At 45.4% G+C, this 20,376-nt stretch overlaps 1 protein-coding gene across 1 annotated transcript in view; it reads left to right on the top strand.

The window, feature by feature from the left end:
• The window catches only part of LOC124035253 (substance-P receptor-like), a 40,289-nt gene extending 32,255 nt beyond the window's left edge, over positions 1-8,034 (top strand). The window contains exons 3-6 of the mRNA XM_046348699.1: positions 1,258-1,408; positions 3,587-3,783; positions 6,924-7,132; positions 7,187-8,034. Coding sequence (XP_046204655.1) covers positions 1,258-1,408; positions 3,587-3,783; positions 6,924-7,132; positions 7,187-7,302 — 673 coding nt within the window. The 3' untranslated portion in view covers positions 7,303-8,034. The remainder of the gene's footprint in view (positions 1-1,257; positions 1,409-3,586; positions 3,784-6,923; positions 7,133-7,186) is intronic.
• The last annotated feature ends 12,342 nt before the right edge of the window (positions 8,035-20,376 follow it).

The following is a 20,376-nucleotide window of genomic DNA, read 5'->3' as shown; positions in this document are numbered from 1 at the left end:
TGGAGGGAGGGGAGGGAGACGGGGGAAGGGGGGAGGGAGAGGGGAGGGGGAGGGGAGGGAGGGAGGGACATATGACAATGTTGTTTGTTATTGTCTTTTTCTCTCTGTTTGATGTGTGGTCACAAATGAAACAGGTCTTTATCTGAGAAATATAAATGAAATACAAGTGCTGCCTACCTGTTCTCCTTCTAATGTAATTAGTTGCTCCCTCCTAGTGTGTTATTTACAAACAGAAAGCGGTAAACTGTGACAACCAATTTCACACATCCCAGACAACAAAGTCAGTGGAAGTCTTTACAGCCATTACCAATGTACTGCATGTGCTCTCTCATGCAATTCCCAAACATTTCACTGTTGTAACCACTCCAAATAGGCTGTGAATGCCTCTAATATTGGATTACTCAGCAAACACAAACAGATGCTTTCCATAATCCCTTAAAACCGAAAACACTGCATGCATCCCTGGAGAACAAAAAGGTACAACAAAGGTTTTTGGAAAGGAAAACATTTTGGAGGAAAAGGGTGCATGAAAAAGTTCAGCCTCATAGTCAATTGGTTGAATTACAGCTTTTCTCTCTTTGAGCTCATTTCGTATGCCTTGTGTGCTGTGTGGGCCATGTTTGATCTGTATTTGGCTCAGTAGGCAGGTACTGTATGAGGGCCTGAAGACTGATGTGTCCCTGTCCTCCTGGGCGTTCTGATTATCATAATTGTTGTTAATTACCAAGGAAATGGCCTTGTGAGTCTCAGCCATGCTGTGTGCAGCGAATTAAATGGAAGTTCACTGGAGATGAGGGATGTCCCCTCTCCACATGAACAAGCACACACACACACTCATATTTAACATTTTGACAATTCCAACCATCAAAAACCTTTAAGTATTTCTTTCATTAGTCCATTGTTGATATAGTCCCAAATGTTTTGCATGTCAGCAATCAAGTCTTCAATATTTATAACTTTCAAAAATATAGAAATATAGCTGGTATGATGCATAATGGGCTGGGGTTTGTTTCTTTCCCATTTAAATATCTAAAAATGAGCACAGAATATTTGCATTTGATGTATTTGCTTCCTAAAGGAAGCCCTTATTTATATTGTATTATTGTTACACCTTACATAAAGATACAGTTTCCCCATCTTTATCCCATCGGAACCCACACACCTGCCTGATCTCTGCTTTAGACTGTACGTCATCATTCACGGCTTTCCTCAGTGTCTGCCTTCCTCTCCCCCTGTCTCCCCTGTCCTGTCTTGTAGGTACTACGTATGTGTGACTGTGCTGATCTACTTCCTGCCTCTGCTGGTGATGGGCTGTGCCTACCTGGTGGTGGGCCTCACCCTCTGGGCCAGTAACATACCTGGAGACTCCTCTGACCGCTACAAGGAGCAGCTCACTGCCAAACGCAAGGTACAGTACAGTATAAAGATACTATAAGCCTGGGTGTACATGCTCATAGCCAAATGCAAGGTTTCAATTATGAGTTTTGTAGGGTAATGATATACTGCGGGGCTTGGTAAGAAGCAGGCTGTGACATCATTCAGTACAGTGCTTTAAGAGACTAGTAAAGTATCATATCACCTCCACCTTACCTGTCACCCTAGACCCACTTCAATTTGCTTACCACCCCAATAGGTCCACAGACGATGCAATCGCCATCACACTGCACACTGCCCTATCCTATCTGGACAAAAGGAATACCTATGTAAGAATGCTGTTCATTGACTATAGCTCAGCATTCAACACCATAGTATCCTCTAAGGTCATCATTATGCTTGAGGGCCTGAGTCTCAACCCGTCCTGTGCAATTTGGCCCGTCAGGAAATCCCGGACCATTCCCAGGTGGTGAAGGTAGGAAACAACATCTCCACTTCGCTGATCCGCAACACTGGGGCCACACATTTTGTAGTATCAGTATCTTGGGTTTATGGGGCTAGCTCTATGCCTCTATGTTTATCTCCCACTTTAACTTGGACTTTTACTTTGACTTCTAAGTCTAGCATGTGTACCGCATGCTAGAGCTCTCTCCGACTGAGCCATTCATTATAGACACATAGTTAGCAGATACGTTTGGTTAAGAGCTAGGGTCTATTTTCCTGAATTACCGCCTGACTGACGTGCCCAAAGTAAACTGCATGTTACTCAGGCCCGGAGGCCAGGATATGCATATAATTGGTAGCATTGGATAGAAAACACTTTCTCCAAACACAAGTTTGTAGAAATGTAAAATAATGCATGAGACTATAACACAATTGATATGGTAGGCGAAAATCCAAAACCGGAATGTTTTTTTTTTTGAGGTCCCAGGCTCTTATAATGGAAAGCTATATGTCCTATGCAATTCTAGCTCCCATTTTGCAATTCCTAAGGCTTCCACTAGATGTCAAGAGTCTTTGTTTAAGGTTTCTGGCTTGTTTCTTCCAACACGAGCCTGGTCCCAGTGGAATATCAGTCTGTCGCTGTGTGACGATTTTACCTTTCTATTGAACATACTTCTTTCTGTATGAAATATTGTAGTTTATTTACAGTTCAGGATACCTGAGGATTACATAGAAATATAGTTTGACTTGTTTGAACTAGGTTTAGCGGTAACTATTTGGACTTCTTTGTCTGCATTTTGAACGAGTGGATTACTGAAATTGATGGCGCCAACTATACAGACTTTTCTGGGATATAAAGAAGGATTTTATCTAACAAAAAGACCATTCATGTTGTAGCTGGGACCCTTGGAATTGCAAACAGAGGAAGATTTTCAAAAGTAAGTGGTTTATTTAATTGCAATTTGTGATTTTATGAAGCCTGTGCTGGTTGAAAAATATGTTGATGTTAGGCGCCGTCCTCAAACAATCGTATGGTATGCTTTCGCTGTAAAGCCTATTGTAAATCAGACAATGCAGTTAGATTAACAATAATTTAAGCTTTTAAACAATATAAGATACTTGCATGTTCATAAATGTTTAATATGACGGTTATTTATTTGAATTGCGCTCCCTCCAATTTCACCGGATGTTGTCGACAGGTGTCCCGCTAGCGGGACGCCTAGCCTTAAGAAGAATCATGAAGGGCAATCTATAAACTAAAAGACACTTTAAATGAGACATTTCCTCAGAAATGTACACATTCTCATGTCATGTTTGTAAATAATTTGCTTCCAGGAATACCTGCTTCCAGGAATGCTTCCAGGAATAATTCCTGGAATAGCACTATAAAAGGAACATGGTTCCATTTGGAACGCATCCTAAACAACTCTGCTGCATCAACTTCAGGTCAAGTCAGAGAAACAGAGGGAGGAGTTGAAAGTTGGTCAATGTTTAGTTCTTCCTCCATGACTCATGAAATAAACACAATGACACCCTGAGCTTCAAGATCTCTCTACTCCTCTCATCATTCCCCAACGGACAGCTACATGTCTGATGGTTTCTTATTGCTCTAACATACACCATCTTCCACTTTCTTTCTGCTGTCTTGTCCCCTTTCTGAATGACTGAATTGAACACAGAATTACATTTAGAACTAATTAAATAGAATATCTGTGGAATGGATTAATTGAGCCCAACCCTTTGTGGTATCTGTGTCTGTCTGTGTTAGGTGGTGAAGATGATGATCGTGGTTGTGTGTACGTTTTCTCTCTGCTGGCTGCCCTACCACGTGTACTTCCTGCTCCACCTGTTCTTCCCCCTCCTGTTTGAGACGCTCTACATCCAACAGGTGTACCTGGCTGTCATGTGGCTGGCCATGAGCTCCACCATGTACAACCCTATCATCTACTGCTGTCTCAATGACAGGTAGATATACTATACTACACTACACACAAGCACACACACTACAACCAACACACACACACACATACACGCACAATTGTTTTTATTACGTACATAGATTATTCATTGCATTATTTATAAGTTATGGACTGTTCAGCACGTATTATTTATAACTTTTACCACTGTGGTGAAGGCAAAATGAAAAATACTTATTTGAATTCCTGCGTGGAAAAACAACCACTTGCTCTCATATGACTTGTTGACATCCTGGGTAGGGCATAATAATAGTAAAAGATAATAGTAAAACCTCTATGAGTTAGTTTTTTAATGATTTAAAAATTGTTTTGGAAAGACAGATGTCTAATATTGCATTTGTAACCAAGTGGGAAGTGTGAATCTACCACCATAGAGTTAGATGGTATGGACACTGTCATTGAGTGCTTCACCATTTTAAAGTAGTCAGCTGGGTGGGATCATTCCATCCGGTTCATCAGGAGGGATACGCCAATAAATTATACTTGTGAGCAAACATTCCATAATTGTAGGTAGCAGGAAATCACCAACCATGGCTTTATACATGTTCAAACAATACACTCTAGATGGCAGGCAGTATGTACCTTTTTAGTTTGCCAATTAATAGCAGTAGAAGAAAATGGACTACTTCAAAATGGAGATTGCCTCAATGGCGCTGCCCGTGCGCTCACAGACACCATAATGGAACATATATAAAGATGATCTCTATCATTCTATATGTTTATCACATATGACTGGAAAAAATACAATTGAATGGCCCTCCAACTGGTAATTACTGGCAGGAAACTTGTCTATCATCCTTGAGCTCCAATCGGGAGGTAGGAATCGTTGTGAAGTTGTGAAGTTGTAAATACCAATTGGATGCATTCACGTGCACTTGCTGAGAAACATCCGATTAGCTAATAGCCAACAAGCTGTGTCAACCATAAACTAAAAGTACAGCTATCAGGCTCGTAAAGAAATGATGGTCTTCAAAAACTATATTAATAAATAGCTTTATAAAATACTGTTTCATAGTTAAATGCTGAAAATGCTGAAATCAAGGTCATTTCCTTAGTAGGCGACGTCAGAGGTCACCATTTGGGACAAGTCAGAGCTCAAGGAGGACAGAGGTTTCTCACTAGTAATTACCAGTTAGTATCATGTTTTAAGGTATGACCCAGGTGCAGACAGTGTTGAAGAAATGAATGTTTATTCTTTAAACAGGGGCATGCAAACGACAGGTCAAGGCTGGCAGGGGTATATAATCCAGATTGGGTATAAGGCACCGGAACAGCAGGCGGGCTCAGGACAGGCAGAGGTCAGTAATCCAGAGTAGTGGGGCAAAGGTACAGGATGACTGGCAGGCTCGGGGCAGGCAGAAATGGTCAAAACCGGGAAACTAGAAAACAGGCACTAAAGCACAGACGGGCGCAAGGGAAAAACGCTGGTAGGTATGAACAAACTAATTGAACTGGCACAGACAAGTATAAGTACCCAAGGGATAATTGGGAAGATGGGTGACACCTGGAGGGGGGTGGAGACCAGCACAAGGACAGGTGAAACATATCAGGGCGTGACAGTTAGAGGGCAGTTCAATAGATTTTTCACAGTGGTATGTTGTAAACATATAGAAGGATAGCAATATCAATTTTATACTGTACATGTCCCATTATGGTATCTGTGAGCGCACATGCAGCACCATTGAGGCCATCTTCCTTTTGAAGTAGTCAATTACATTTTTGTACTACCTATATGAGTTGGCAAACAAACTGAAAGGATGCATACCGCCAGCTAGAGTGTGTTGTTTGAACAGGTTTAAAAGCCAGGTTGCCGATGTACTACCAACAACAGTTTTGGAATGTTTGCTCACGAGTATAATTAATTGGCTGATGACCCAGATGGAATCCTGTGATCCTTCCTTCACCCAAATAAAGGCCCACCCAGTTAACTACTTTAAAATTCTGTAAGCCCTCAAAGGCGATGTCCATGTGCCAAAATGGGTTTTATCCATCTAGAGTCCAAAACTTTATGGTGGTAAATTCCCACTTCCGACTTGGTTACGAACACAGAATAATTCACTGTGGTGGTAAAGTTTTATGAAGAGCCAACTTTCAATTGGTTTTCAGAATAACAAGCTGGTGTCTGAAAAAAGTCTGAAAAGTCTTTGAAATATGTCTCTGAAAGATGCCTATTTCATACTCTGAGTGTCGTTACAAGAAAAAATTAAAATGTGAGAGTTAGTTGCACTGCTAGAGAACTGTTAGGGTCTAAGTCATGAATCATTATACAGTGTTCTTCTCTCCACAGCAATATCCATTTGAAGTTTTAAAATTCATAACCACATCTGCCTCCCCACTCATTTTCCAACAAATTCTTGCCTCTTCGTCTGTCTTCAGCCATTTTACTTTCCCTTTTTTGAACATGTCTGTCTGTCTGTCTGTCTGTCTGTCTGTCTGTCTGTCTGTCTGTCTGTCTGTCTGTCTGTCTGTCTGTCTGTCTGTCTGTCTGTCTGTCTGTCTGTCTGTCTGTCTGTCTGTCTGTCTGTCTGTCTGTCTGTCTGTCTGTCTGTCTGTCTGTCTGTCTGTCTGTCTGTCTGTCTGTCTGTCTGCATGTCCTCTGTTATCTATCCGTTTGTCTGTCTGTATATACTGTCTGTCTGTCTGCATGTCCTCTGTTATCTATCCGTTTGTCTGTCTGTCCTCTGTTATCTATCCGTTTGTCTGTCTGTCCTCTGTTATCTATCCGTTTTTCTGTCTGTCCTCTTATCTATCCGTTTGTCTGTCTGTCCTCTTATCTATCCGTTTGTCTGTCTGTCCTCTGTTATCTATCCGTTTGTCTGTCTGTCCTCTGTTATCTATCCGTTTGTCTGTATGTACTGTATGTCTGTCTGTCTGTCTGTCTGTCTGTCTGTCTGTCTGTCTGTCTGTCTGTCTGTCTGTCTGTCTGTCTGTCTGTCTGTCTGTCTGTCTGTCTGTCTGTCTGTCTGTCTGTCTGTCTGTCTGTCTGTCTGCATGACCTCTGTTATCTATCCGTTTGTCTGTCTGCATGTCCTCTTATCTATCCGTTTGTCTGTCTGTATGTACTGTCTGTCCTCTTATCTATCCGTTTGTCTGTCTGTATGTACTGTATGTCTCTCTGTCCTTCCCTAGGTTCCGAGCTGGCTTCAAGCAGGCCTTCAGCTGCTGTCCCTGTGTCCCCACCGGTTCCTACGAGGGTCTGGAGCTTAAGTCCACACGTTACCTGCAGACCCAGGCCAGCATGTACAAGGCCAGTCGCATGGAGACCAACGTGTCCTCCGTGATGCATGTGGCTGACGACCTGGAGCCTCCCAGGTTTGGGGCCCTATCTGTGGCCGGGTGTGGGTCCGAGGCGCAGGGGGTTAGCGGAGGGGAAGGGGGGTTGTGTGCAGTAGCGGCACCCAGGTGCTCCTCTCTGGACCTGACCTCTAACGGCTCTTCGTCCCGCAGTGTCTCCAAGAATGTGTCGGAGACCTCCAGCTTCTACTCTAGCAACAACCTGCATGAGTAGAGAGGGGAAAGGAGAATCAGGCACCGCTAAACACTCTATCTCACTATACCTGCCCATGGGGGCTGTGTTTGTGTATGTGTGTGCACATATATTCCATCCATGTTTGTCTTTGACCATTTACATAATGTCCTTTTTTTTAAATTTTGGGCATCAAGTCTACCACCTGTGGCTGAGGCTTGGTTGGTTCCCCTTCAGAGGGCAGTGCGCTTATCCAGTGGTCCTTAGTTTAAACTAAGGCAATAAGGCATATCTAGGGCACACTGCCTGGTACCTGCTATAGCCCAGAGAGATACTGTAAGGGCTGGGTTCATGACTGGGTAACAAGACTGGGTCAATACGGGACAGGACTGGGTCAATACGGGACAGGACTGGGTCAATACGGGACAGGACTGGGTCAATACGGGACAGGACTGGGTCAATACAGGACAAGACTGGGTCAATACAGGACAAGACTGGGTCAATACAGGACAAGACTGGGTCAATACAGGACAAGACTGGGTCAATACAGGACAAGATTGGGTCAATACAGGATAAGACTGTGTCAATACAGGACAAGATTGGGTCAATACAGGACAAGACTGGGTCAATACAGTATAAGATTGGGTCAATACAGGACAAGGTTAATACAGGACACAGCACTAACTGAACCCGATAACATTCACACTATCCACACACCTTCAACAATCAGAATGTATCCAATACTTATCTAGCAATTGACATTTGCTTCTAAGGACCCACTCACCACACACACACAGTGGTGTATGAGTTCATATTACCACCCGTACTTCTGAATGGTGCATTAATGTTTGAATGCCGCCCCCGTGCTGGAAGCACAGTCAGTCCTCACAGTATAGTGGTTTTCTCAGCTTGTCAGAAACATATGCCATTCCTGCCATTCCTGTAGCATCTCCTCAGCCCCTATAGTGGAGCCCAGGGTTAACAAGCCCACACTCGATAGGACACACACTTTGAAACAGATTAGGTGTGTTTAGGCCTGAGGTGTGGAATTGTGGGATAGCTGGTGTCCTGTCCGTGGTGTGATTAGACAGAGAAACTGACTGTGGAATAGACTTCAGTGGAATACTTTAGCATGGAGGAAGGGAGGCAGCTTAGAGGCCATGCTCTCTTTATGAGACCTCTGGGTCTCAAATGGAACCCTATTCCCTTTATAGTACGCTACTTTTGACCAGAGTCCTATGGACCCTGTTCAAAAGTAGTATACTAAATAGGGAATAGGGTGTCATTTGGCATGCAACCTCTGTGTGAGACTGAGTCCAGCAGCAAGGAGCTATTTTAGCTGTGTATAATGCTTATTGATGTGTCACAGCAGTTCCTGTCTACCCTGCCATGAAACACCACAATGACACATTGTATGATGTTCAGCACACACATCCCCACACAATCACACATTATCAAATAGACACACTGACACCCACAGTTGTTCTCACATTAGACAGAGGCACACTCGCCCTCCAACACACACATGCATGCACATGCACACCCCCACACACACTTTGACCAGAGTAAAATGAGCACTGTAGTCATCTCAGATCTCCGGCAGGTTTGATGTGGAGTTTCAAACTGTTCACACTAGGTCAACATGATCTAGAGGACAGAGAGGACAGGAGGGGTAACAGAGTGTCAACATGATCTAGAGGGCAGAGAGGACAGGAGGGGTAACAGAGGGTCAACATGATCTAGAGGACAGAGAGGACAGGAGGGGTAACAGAGGGTCAACATGATCTAGAGGGCAGAGGGGACAGGAGGGGTAACAGAGGGTCAACATGATCTAGAGGGCAGAGGGGACAGGAGGGGTAACAGAGGGTCAACATGATCTAGAGGGCAGAGGGGACAGGAGGGGTAACAGAGGGTCAACATGATCTAGAGGGCAGAGGGGACAGGAGGGGTAACAGAGGGTCAACATGATCTAGAGGGCAGAGGGGACAGGAGGGGTAACAGAGGGTCAACATGATCTAGAGGGCAGAGGGGACAGGAGGGGTAACAGAGGGTCAACATGATCTAGAGGGCAGAGGGGACAGGAGGGGTAACAGAGGGTCAACATGATCTAGAGGGCAGAGGGGACAGGAGGGGTAACAGAGGGTCAACATGATCTAGAGGGCAGAGGGGACAGGAGGGGTAACAGAGGGTCAACATGATCTAGAGGGCAGAGGGGACAGGAGGGGTAACAGGGGCAAGTAACACCTGTTACTTCATATCTCTGGGCCTTGTAAGAGTGAGTTTATTGGTAGTGTGGAATATACACTGAACAAAAATATAAACACATTATGTAAAGTGTAGGTCCCATGTTTCATAGCTGAAATAAAATATCCCAGAAATATTCCATACTCACAAAAAGCTTATTTCTCTCAAACTTTGTGCACAAATGCATTGACATCCCTGTTCGTGAGCATTTCTCCTGTGCCAAGGTAATCCATCCACCTGACAGGTGTGACATATCAAGAAGCTGATTAAACAGCATGATCACTATACAGGTGCTCCTTGTGCTGGGGACAATAAAAGACCACTCTAAAATGTGCAGTTTTGTCACACAACACAATGCCACAGATGTCTCAAGTTTTGAGGGAGCATGCAATTGACATGCTGACTGCAGGAATGTCCACCAGAGAATTGAATGTTCATTTCTCTACCATAAGCTGCCTCCAACATTGTTTTAGAGAATTTGCCATTACATCCAACTGGACTCACAACAGCAGACCACGTGTATAGCTTTGTGTAGGTGAGCGGTTTGCTGATGTCAACGTTGTGAACAGAGTGCCCCATGGTGGCGGTGGGGTTATGGTGTGGGCAGACATAAGCTACGGACAACAAGCACAATTGCATTTTATCGATGGCAATTTGAATGCACAGAAATACTGTGACGACATGCTGAGGCCCATTGTGGGGCTCATTTGTTTTTAAGGTACTGTATCTGTGGCCAACAGATGCATATCTGTATTTCCAGTCATGTGAAATCCATAGATTAGGGCCTAATGGTTTTATTTCAATTGACTGATTTTCTCATATATGAATTGTAACTCAGTAAAATCTTACTAATTGTTGTATGTTGCGTTAATATTTGTATTCACTATACAATCTACAATATAATCTACTATATCTAATATATCTACCGGAGACAGTAACTGAGGAGTGTGTCATGTTTGTCATTTATTATCATGTCTTGTCCCTGTGCTCCCCATGCTATTCGTTTCCCTCTGCTGGTCTTATTTGGTTCTTTCCCTCCTTCTATCCCTCTCTCTCCCCCTCCCTCTCTCACTCTCTCGCTCTCTCTTCTCTCTATCGTTCCGTTCCTGCTCCCAGCTGTTCCTATTCCCCTAATCATCATTTAGTCTTCCCACACCTGTTCCCGATCCTTTCCCCTGATTAGAGTCCCTATTTATTCCTTTGTGATCCGTTCCTGTCCCGTCGGTTCCTTGTATTGTATTCACCATGCTGTGATTGCGTTTCGCCCTGTCCTGTCGTGTTTTTTGCTGTGATTGTGTATCGCCCTGTCCTGTCGTGTTTTTTGCCTTCATCAGATGCTGCGTGTGAGCAGGTGTCTCTGTCGACTACGGCCTGCGCCTACCCGAAGCGACCTGCAGTCTGTGGCCGCTTCTCCAGTTATTTCCCCTCTACAAGTCTAGAGGATTTCTGTTATTCCCTGTTTGGACTTAAATAAACTCTGTTTCTGTTAAGTCGCTTTTGGGTCCTCTTTCACCTGCATGACAGAAGGAACCGACCAAGGAATGGACCCAGCGACTACAGACGCTCGTTACACTGCCGTCAGGATCAAGGAGCCATGCTCGGCAGACACGAGCAGGAATTGTCTGCTGCTCGCCATGCCGTGGAGAACCTGGCCGCTCAGGTTTCCGACCTCTCTGGACAGTTCCAGAGTCTACGTCTCGTGCCACCTGTTACTTCCTGGCCTGCCGAGCCTCCAGAACCTAGGGTTAATAACCCACCTTGCTACTCCGGGCAGCCCACTGAGTGTCGCTCCTTTCTCACGCAGTGTGAGATTGTGTTCTCTCTCAACCCAACACATACTCTAGAGAGAGAGCTCGGGTTGCTTACGTCATTTCACTCCTTACTGGCCGGGCTCGAGAATGGGGCACAGCTATCTGGGAGGCAAGGGCTGATTGCTCTAACAAATTCCAGAACTTTAAAGAGGAGATGATTCGGGTTTTTGACCGTTCAGTTTTTGGTAGGGAGGCTTCTAGGGCCCTGGCTTCCTTATGCCAAGGTGAACGGTCCATAACGGATTATTCTATTGAGTTTCGCACTCTTGCTGCCTCTAGTGAGTGGAACGAGCCGGCGCTGCTCGCTCGTTTTCTGGAGGGACTCCACGCAGTGGTTAAGGATGAGATTCTCTCCCGGGAGGTTCCATCAGATGTGGATTCTTTGATTGCTCTCGCCATCCGCATAGAACGACGGGTAGATCTTCGTCACCGGGCTCGTGGAAGAGAGCTCGCATCAACGGTGTTTCCCTGCTCCGCATCGCAACCATCTCCCTCCTCTGGCTTTGAGACTGAGCCCATGCAGCTGGGAGGGATTCGCATCTCGAATAAGGAGAGGGAATGGAGGATCACCAACCGCCTGTGCCTCTATTGCGGAGTTGCTGGACATTTTGTTAATTCATGTCCAGTAAGAGGCCAGAGCCCATCAGTAAGCGGAGGGCTACTGGTGAGCGCTACTACTCAGGTCCCTTCATCTAGATCTTGTACTACTATGTCGGTCCATCTACGCTGGACCGGTTCGGGTGCTACATGCAGTGCTTTGATTGACTCTGGGGCTGAGGGTTGTTTCATGGACGAAGCATGGGCTCGGAAACATAACATTCCTTTCAGACCGTTAGACAGGCCTACGCCCATGTTTGCCTTAGATGGTAGTCATCTTCCCAGTATCAAATTTGAGACACTACCTTTAACTCTCACAGTATCTGGTAACCACAGTGAGACTATTTCTTTTTTGATTTTCCGTTCACCGTTTACACCTGTTGTTTTGGGTCATCCCTGGCTTGTATGTCATAATCCTTCTATTAATTGGTCTAGTAATTCTATCCTATCCTGGAACGTTTCTTGTCATGTGAAGTGTTTAATGTCTGCCATCCCTCCCGTTTCTTCTGTCCCTACTTCTCAGGAGGAACCTGGCGATTTGACAGGAGTGCCGGAGGAATATCATGATCTGCGCACGGTCTTCAGTCGGTCCCGAGCCAACTCCCTTCCTCCTCACCGGTCGTATGATTGTAGTATTGATCTCCTTCCGGGGACCACTCCTCCTCGAGGTAGACTATACTCTCTGTCGGCTCCCGAACGTAAGGCTCTCGAGGATTATTTGTCTGTGTCTCTTGACGCCGGTACCATAGTGCCTTCTTCTTCTCCGGCCGGGGCGGGGTTCTTTTTGTTAAAAAGAAGGACGGTACTCTGCGCCCCTGCGTGGATCATCGAGGGCTGAATGACATAACGGTTAAGAATCGTTATCCGCTTCCCCTTATGTCATCAGCCTTCGAGATTCTGCAGGGAGCCAGGTGCTTTACTAAGTTGGACCTTCGTAACGCTTACCATCTCGTGCGCATCAGAGAGGGGGGACGAGTGGAAAACGGCGTTTAACACTCCGTTAGGGCATTTTGAGTACCGGGTTCTGCCGTTCGGTCTCGCCAATGCGCCAGCTGTTTTTCAGGCATTAGTTAATGATGTTCTGAGAGACATGCTGAACATTTTTGTTTTTGTCTATCTTGAATATCCTGATTTTTCTCCGTCACTCGAGATTCATGTTCAGCACGTTCACGTGTTCTACAGCGCCTTTTAGAGAATTGTCTCTACGTAAAGGCTGAGAAGTGCTCTTTTCATGTCTCCTCCGTTACTTTTCTCGGTTCCGTTATTTCCGCTGAAGGCATTCAGATGGATTCCGCTAAGGTCCAAGCTGTCAGTGATTGGCCCGTTCCAAGGTCACGTGTCGAGTTGCAGCGCTTTTTGGCTGAGGTTTCGCTAATTTCTATCGGCGTTTCATTCGTAATTTCGGTCAAGTTGCTGCCCCTCTCACAGCTCTTACTTCTGTCAAGACGTGTTTTAAGTGGTCCGGTTCCGCCCAGGGAGCTTTTGATCTTCTAAAAGAACGTTTTACGTCCGCTCCTATCCTCGTTACTCCTGACGTCACTAGACAATTCATTGTCGAGGTTGGCCTTCAGAGGTAGGCGTGGGAGCCATCCTATCCCAGCGCTTCCAGTCTGACGATAAGGTTCATCCTTGCGCTTATTTTTCTCATCGCCTGTCGCCATCTGAGCGCAACTATGATGTGGGTAACCGTGAACTGCTCGCCATCCGCTTAGCCCTAGGCGAATGGCGACAGTGGTTGGAGGGGGCGACGACCGTTCCTTTGTCGTTTGGACAGACCATAAGAACCTTGAGTACATCCGTTCTGCCAAACGACTTAATGCCCGTCAAGCTCGTTGGGCGTTGTTTTTCGCTCGTTTCGAGTTTGTGATTTCTTACCGTCCGGGTAGCAAGAACACCAAGCCTGATGCCTTATCCCGTCTGTTTAGTTCTTCTGTGGCTTCTACTGATCCCGAGGGGATTCTTCCTTATGGGCGTGTTGTCGGGTTAACAGTCTGGGGAATTGAAAGACAGGTTAAGCAAGCACTCACGCACACTGCGTCGCCGCGCGCTTGTCCTAGTAACCTCCTTTTCGTTCCTGTTTCCACTCGTCTGGCTGTTCTTCAGTGGGCTCACTCTGCCAAGTTAGCTGGTCATCCCGGTGTTCGAGGCACTCTTGCGTCTATTCGCCAGCGCTTTTGGTGGCCGACTCAGGAGCGTGACACGCGCCGTTTCGTGGCTGCTTGTTCGGACTGCGCGCAGACTAAGTCGGGTAACTCTCCTCCTGCCGGTCGTCTCAGACCGCTCCCCATTCCTTCTCGACCATGGTCTCACATTGCCTTAGACTTCATTACCGGTCTGCCTTTGTCTGCGGGGAAGACTGTGATTCTGACGGTTGTCGATAGGTTCTCTAAGGCGGCACATTTCATTCCCCTCGCTAAACTTCCTTCCGCTAAGGAGACGGCACAAATCATTATTGAGAATGTATTCAGAATTCATGGCCTCCCGTTAGACGCCGTTTCAGACAGAGGCCCGCAATTCACGTCACAGTTTTGGAGGGAGTTCTGTCGTTTGATTGGTGCGTCCGTCAGTCTCTCTTCCGGGTTTCATCCCCAGTCTAACGGTCAAGCAGAGAGGGCCAATCAGACGATTGGTCGCATACTACGCAGCCTTTCTTTCAGAAACCCTGCGTCTTGGGCAGAACAGCTCCCCTGGGCAGAATACGCTCACAATTCGCTTCCTTCGTCTGCTACCGGGTTATCTCCGTTTCAGAGTAGTCTGGGTTACCAGCCTCCTCTGTTCTCATCCCAGCTTGCCGAGTCCAGCGTTCCCTCCGCTCAGCGTTTGTCCAACGTTGTGAGCGCACCTGGAGGAGGGTGAGGTCTGCACTTTGCCGTTACAGGGCACAGACGGTGAGAGCCGCCAATAAACGCAGGATTAAGAGTCCAAGGTATTGTTGCGGCCAGAGAGTGTGGCTTTCCACTCGCAACCTTCCTCTTACTCTGGGCCTTGTAAGAGTGAGTTTATTGGTAGTGTGGAATATACACTGACAGCTTCTCGTAAGTTGACTCCGCGGTTCATTGGTCCGTTCCGTGTCTCCCAGGTCGTCAATCCTGTCGCTGTGCGATTTCTTCAAACATCTTCGTCGCGTCCATCCTGTCTTCCATGTCTCCTGTGTTAAGCCCTTTCTTCGCACCCCCGTTCGTCTTCCCTCCCCCTCCCGTCCTTGTCGAGAGCGCACCTATTTACAAGGTACATAAGATCATGGACATGCGTTCTCGGGGACGGGGTCACCAATACCTAGTGGATTGGGAGGGTTACGGTCCTGAGGAGAGGAGTTGGGTTCCGTCTCGGGACGTGCTGGACCGTTCACTCATCGATGATTTCCTCCGTTGCCGCCAGGATTCCTCCTCGAGTGCGCCAGGAGGCGCTCGGTGAGTGGGGGGTACTGTCATGTTTGTCATTTATTATCATGTCTTGTCCCTGTGCTCCCCATGCTATTCGTTTCCCTCTGCTGGTCTTATTTGGTTCTTTCCCTCCTTCTATCCCTCTCTCTCCCCCTCCCTCTCTCACTCTCTCGCTCTCTCTTCTCTCTATCGTTCCGTTCCTGCTCCCAGCTGTTCCTATTCCCCTAATCATCATTTAGTCTTCCCACACCTGTTCCCGATCCTTTCCCCTGATTAGAGTCCCTATTTATTCCTTTGTGATCCGTTCCTGTCCCGTCGGTTCCTTGTATTGTATTCACCATGCTGTGATTGCGTTTCGCCCTGTCCTGTCGTGTTTTTGCTGTGATTGTGTATCGCCCTGTCCTGTCGTGTTTTTTTGCCTTCATCAGATGCTGCGTGTGAGCAGGTGTCTCTGTCGACTACGGCCTGCGCCTACCCAGTAACCTGCAGTCTGTGGCCGCTTCTCCAGTTATTTCCCCTCTACAAGTCTAGAGGATTTCTGTTATTCCCTGTTTGGACTTAAATAAACTCTGTTTCTGTTAAGTCGCTTTTAGGTCCTCTTTCACCTGCATGACAGAGTGACAGTGCAGAAAGAATAGTTATCTAATTATAATGGGATAAGTAGATATTCTACGCACCCAATGATTTACATTTTAATGGGATGATTCGTGTGTGTGTGTGTGTGTGTGTGCGTGTGTGTGTGTGAGTTTGTGCGTGTGTGTGTGTGTGCGTGTGCGTGCTGACAGTTACATGTCTCAGTGGGCCCAGTAATCTGTAAAACAGAGGCCAGGATACACTAGACATTCCCTTACTCCTGTAGACAGCAACTAAATGAAACACGCCTTGCAACTGATTCATTTACCATGGGGAGCCAGGCAGGCTGTGATTCTCTGCAAACAAGCTCTGCCAGGCACAGACACTAGTCTAGCTAAAAAGGCATTGCTCTCTTACAGTTAGTCAGACAACATACGGACTGAATACTAAAACCAAAAATAGACCAAACACTCAGTTTCAAAATGCTGCAGAATGTTTTTCCATTTCAGATGGCAGGTTCAAAATCAAATCAAATCAGCATTGCTTGCTGTTTGGGGTTTTAGGCTCTGTTTCTGTACAGCACTTTGAGGTATCAGCTGATGTACGAAGGGCTATAGAAATACATTTGATTTGATTCAAGTGGGGATTTTGTCAAAGACAGGCAACTGAATGCGTAATCAACCGCATTCAAAACCCATCTGTTAATTGACAATGTTCCAGGTTGGATGGTAGGTTGTTTAAGAAAGCAGTGTTGGTTTTGATCACTGTAGTGATGGAGACAATAAGTTTGCCTTGTTCCTGTGAGAGCTGGCGCCAGGCTGACTACTCAACTGGGTGAATGTCCTCATCAGTGCCATCACTCCTCAATCACACTAATTACCCACAAGAAAAGAGAGAGACGGAACAGAGAGAGAGACCGAACAACTGCACACACACATAAAGAGAAGCACACAGGCAAAGACACAGGGTAAAAAGAGAAGATATCTCTTTTGTCGTAAGAGTCATTCTAAAATGGTGTGTCTGTTGCAGAGGTAGTGTTTGTATTAATTAAAATGTGATGCCCAGTTAGGTTTTTAAAAAAAAGATGGTTGTAAGTGTGTGCATGTGTGTGTGATGTGTTTGTCACTTACCTGTATGTAAGAGTCTACCATCTACATGATGGACCCTGGCTGCTGCAGCGCACCATGAGATGTGCTTATCTCTGCTACAGTGACCTGAGTGGTTACTGCTTTGATGGTCCCAGCTGTACTGCTAGACAGCAGCTCACACACAGCTTATAGTATACCACAGTTACAGTTGCATTCCAAATGGAACCCTATTCCCCATATGGAATAGGTAGACATGGGACGCACACACAGTGCTCTCTGATACACTGCTGAATGAGCAGTTCATATCTTGTGTGGACCTCTTTGTACATAGTACAGTTATGTTTGGGATGTTCTTTATGTACAGTATAACATTGTTGTTTATTTGAAATGTAATTGTCAATCATACCAGTTCACTTCCTACTGTAATGTTACAAACATTTGGTTGTTTTCTACTATACATGGCTTGGCTTGTGAGGTCTGTGTTGATCTCTGTTGTACATTTAGTTTTGAATGTAACTGTCAAGCTAGACATCCCATGAAAGCGGTTGACAATATTCAACTATTACAGCTGCTGTGATGGGGTTTACAAGCTGTCGGAGGGAGAAATGGCACGATGCAACTTTGATATCTCTATTGCATTAATCTAGCAAATGGATTTCTCTTGTCAGGCGGTTGACTTCTCTGAGACACTGTTGAACATTTCTGATACGTTGTCTGACAACCACACTGACTGAACTATTAGCCCAGTAGGAAGCATCCATGGAGGGAGATCTCTGTTACAACACAACATGTATCACAGGCCAGTGCCACATTACAGCCTCTAGCGGAGTCTCCTCCTCTGGCTACTATCAGCAACTATATCCCAAATATCGAGAACCCTCTTGCAGTACATTTTTTAGTGGCTGGAGGAGGATTCTAAATGTTGCACTGTATTAAAGTATGACTTTGATATTTCATGCTTTCATGTGTGTTATTACGTGTTATTATGTGTTATTATGTGTTATTATGTGTTATTATGTGTTATTATGTGTTATTATGTGTTATTATGTGTTATTATGTGTTATTTCAGACATGTGTTTCATGTGTATATCTTACTCATGTTGGGAGTTATTATGTCAGCATTGTGAACTGTACTTATTACAGTATTATCAATACATTTTGTTTTAGCAGGATTCATTAGTAAAACAATCGAAGGTATTTAGAAAGTCAGTAGTATTTTACACTCAACCACTATCTCTGATCTACATTCAGATGTTTATTGGAGTTTGTTTGCCTTTTAAAGTGTAACTATATTGTTTATTGTTTTTTGTTTTCAAGGTACAGCTCAATATTGTGTTAATGTTATAAATAAATGTTACCTTTTATTGTAGCTACCATTTTAGTTCACCATCAGTTTGGCAGGAATAGTGTACCCTGTAGTATTTATTATGGCTTCACACAAATAGTCTAACAATGTTTCCGTTTAGATAAAGTTTAAACATCAATTCATAACGAATAAATCGAAAGCAAACCTGCAGACCTTAGGAGAGAAACAGCGCCTTTAGCTAAATAATGTTGGGGAATCACTAAAACATCACAGGAAAGTTAGCTCTGTGAGCAGCACAGTCTGGTCTCTACCTCATTGCAATTCCTGACCTTCAGTGGAGCCCTCACCAGACAGAGGAGAGGAGAGAAGAGGGAGAGGAAAGGGAGCAGTGAACGAAGCGCCTCGTGTCAGATGAAGCATATTTGTGTTTGGACTGGACCTTTGTTGTCTGTCTGTAAAAGGAGAGTAGAGGACAGTCTGTGCGTATTAAACTCCAGTCTATCTGCATGGGACTGGCCAGAGTCTGGCTGTCCACATCTCTGTAGAAAAGGAGTGAATCATAGGCCATGTACTTTATCTGTAAGTAAGGGTAGGTTCCAAATGGCACCTTAGTCCCTTCATAGTGCACTACTTTTGACGAGAGCCTAATGTGCCCTGGTCAAAAGTAGGGCACTATAAAGGGAATAGGGTGCAAATCACAGACAGGGGCTTGGCTGTCCGGAAGCAGTTTGTCCTAGAATCATCTGACCATAACAAAGGTTTCCATCCTATTTCAAGGAAAATATAAGAATAAACCTGTAAGAGCAGTCCTGCATGGTTGTAGAGCGACCAAGCCGCAGCCCAAAACTTCAATTGCCTTGGTGACGAATGCATTAGGAGACAGAAGTGAAGTTGACAGATATGAGCAGAATAGGCAATGAGATACAAAATGATATTGACAGCATGGAGAGATTGAAAGAGAAGAGGGTGACAGAGAGACTGACAGAGGGGAGGAGACGGTGAGGGAGTATAGAGGAGTCCATGCTGAGATTGATTATCACGTTGGGCCCCAACACGGTGGCTCCCGACGGATCTGCAGCTCATGTAAATAAATCCAGATTTTCTTCATTCACTCATCTCACTTCTTCTCAGAAGCATATCACCTCACTCAAAGAGAGAGGCGGGATGGAGGGGGGGGGGTCTGATAGAGAGAGATAGCCAATAGACAACTTGAGTGCACTAGCTAGATTCTTCAACGATCACCCCTAGAGAAGGAGTGGGTGTGTGTCTTTAGCGGCCTGAGCAGCCGTGGAGTGATTAGTGTCGGTGTGAGTGGCAGGTGGTAGGAGAGCAGTAAGGGGATTGTGAGAAGCTGCTCTCCACTGAAACTTTGTTTCACTCCACTACATGACTGTTACTTGCCAAAAGATACCAATACTACTGTTCCGCTTGTTTACACTGAGTTGCACAGAGGTCGGAACCAATCATGGTTACATTAACACACCGTGGAGCCGGCATGAGATATGGTTCGGAAAACGTACCTCAATGCAGGGAGGGATATAGCACTGTACTCCAAATTTGACCTTTATCCACACTGCTCCATTGAGAAGATTGAAATACTGCTTGTTTTCCTGGAAAATGGCCCTTTCGGCCTCATGCTAGCTAGCAGTAGCCACAGGAGCCATTATGGAATGGCACATCGCGTTGAACAACAAAAGAGTTGGCTGACACTGCCATTCCAAAATTGCTGCGGTGGCTACTGCTAGCTAGCATGAGGAAGTAAAGGGCATTTTTCTGGGAAAATGTTCAGTATTTCAATCGTCTCGATGTATCAGTGTGTACAAAGGTAACATTTTGAGTTCAGTAGCATATCTATCCCATCCCTGCATTGAGGTACATATTCCAACCCATATCTCGTGCTGGCTCCACAGTAATGTAACCATGATTGCGTTCTGACCCCAGCACAGTTCAGTGTAAACAAAACTGTCACCATCTGCTTGCCTGCTCGGCTTCTCGTGCTGCTTTCCCTTATCAAGCACATCAACTCCCATTATCATACATTATTGTGCGATCACACAAGTGTAAGTGGACCTCTTATGTTCTTACCAGTGTCCGCCCTTCTTTCCTCTCTCTTG

This window comes from Oncorhynchus gorbuscha, linkage group LG05, assembly GCF_021184085.1.
Source record: "Oncorhynchus gorbuscha isolate QuinsamMale2020 ecotype Even-year linkage group LG05, OgorEven_v1.0, whole genome shotgun sequence".
Classification (NCBI taxonomy): domain Eukaryota; kingdom Metazoa; phylum Chordata; class Actinopteri; order Salmoniformes; family Salmonidae; genus Oncorhynchus; species Oncorhynchus gorbuscha.
The sequence above is the reverse complement of the archived record's forward strand: the minus strand, read 5'-3'. Positions and strand labels throughout refer to the sequence as shown.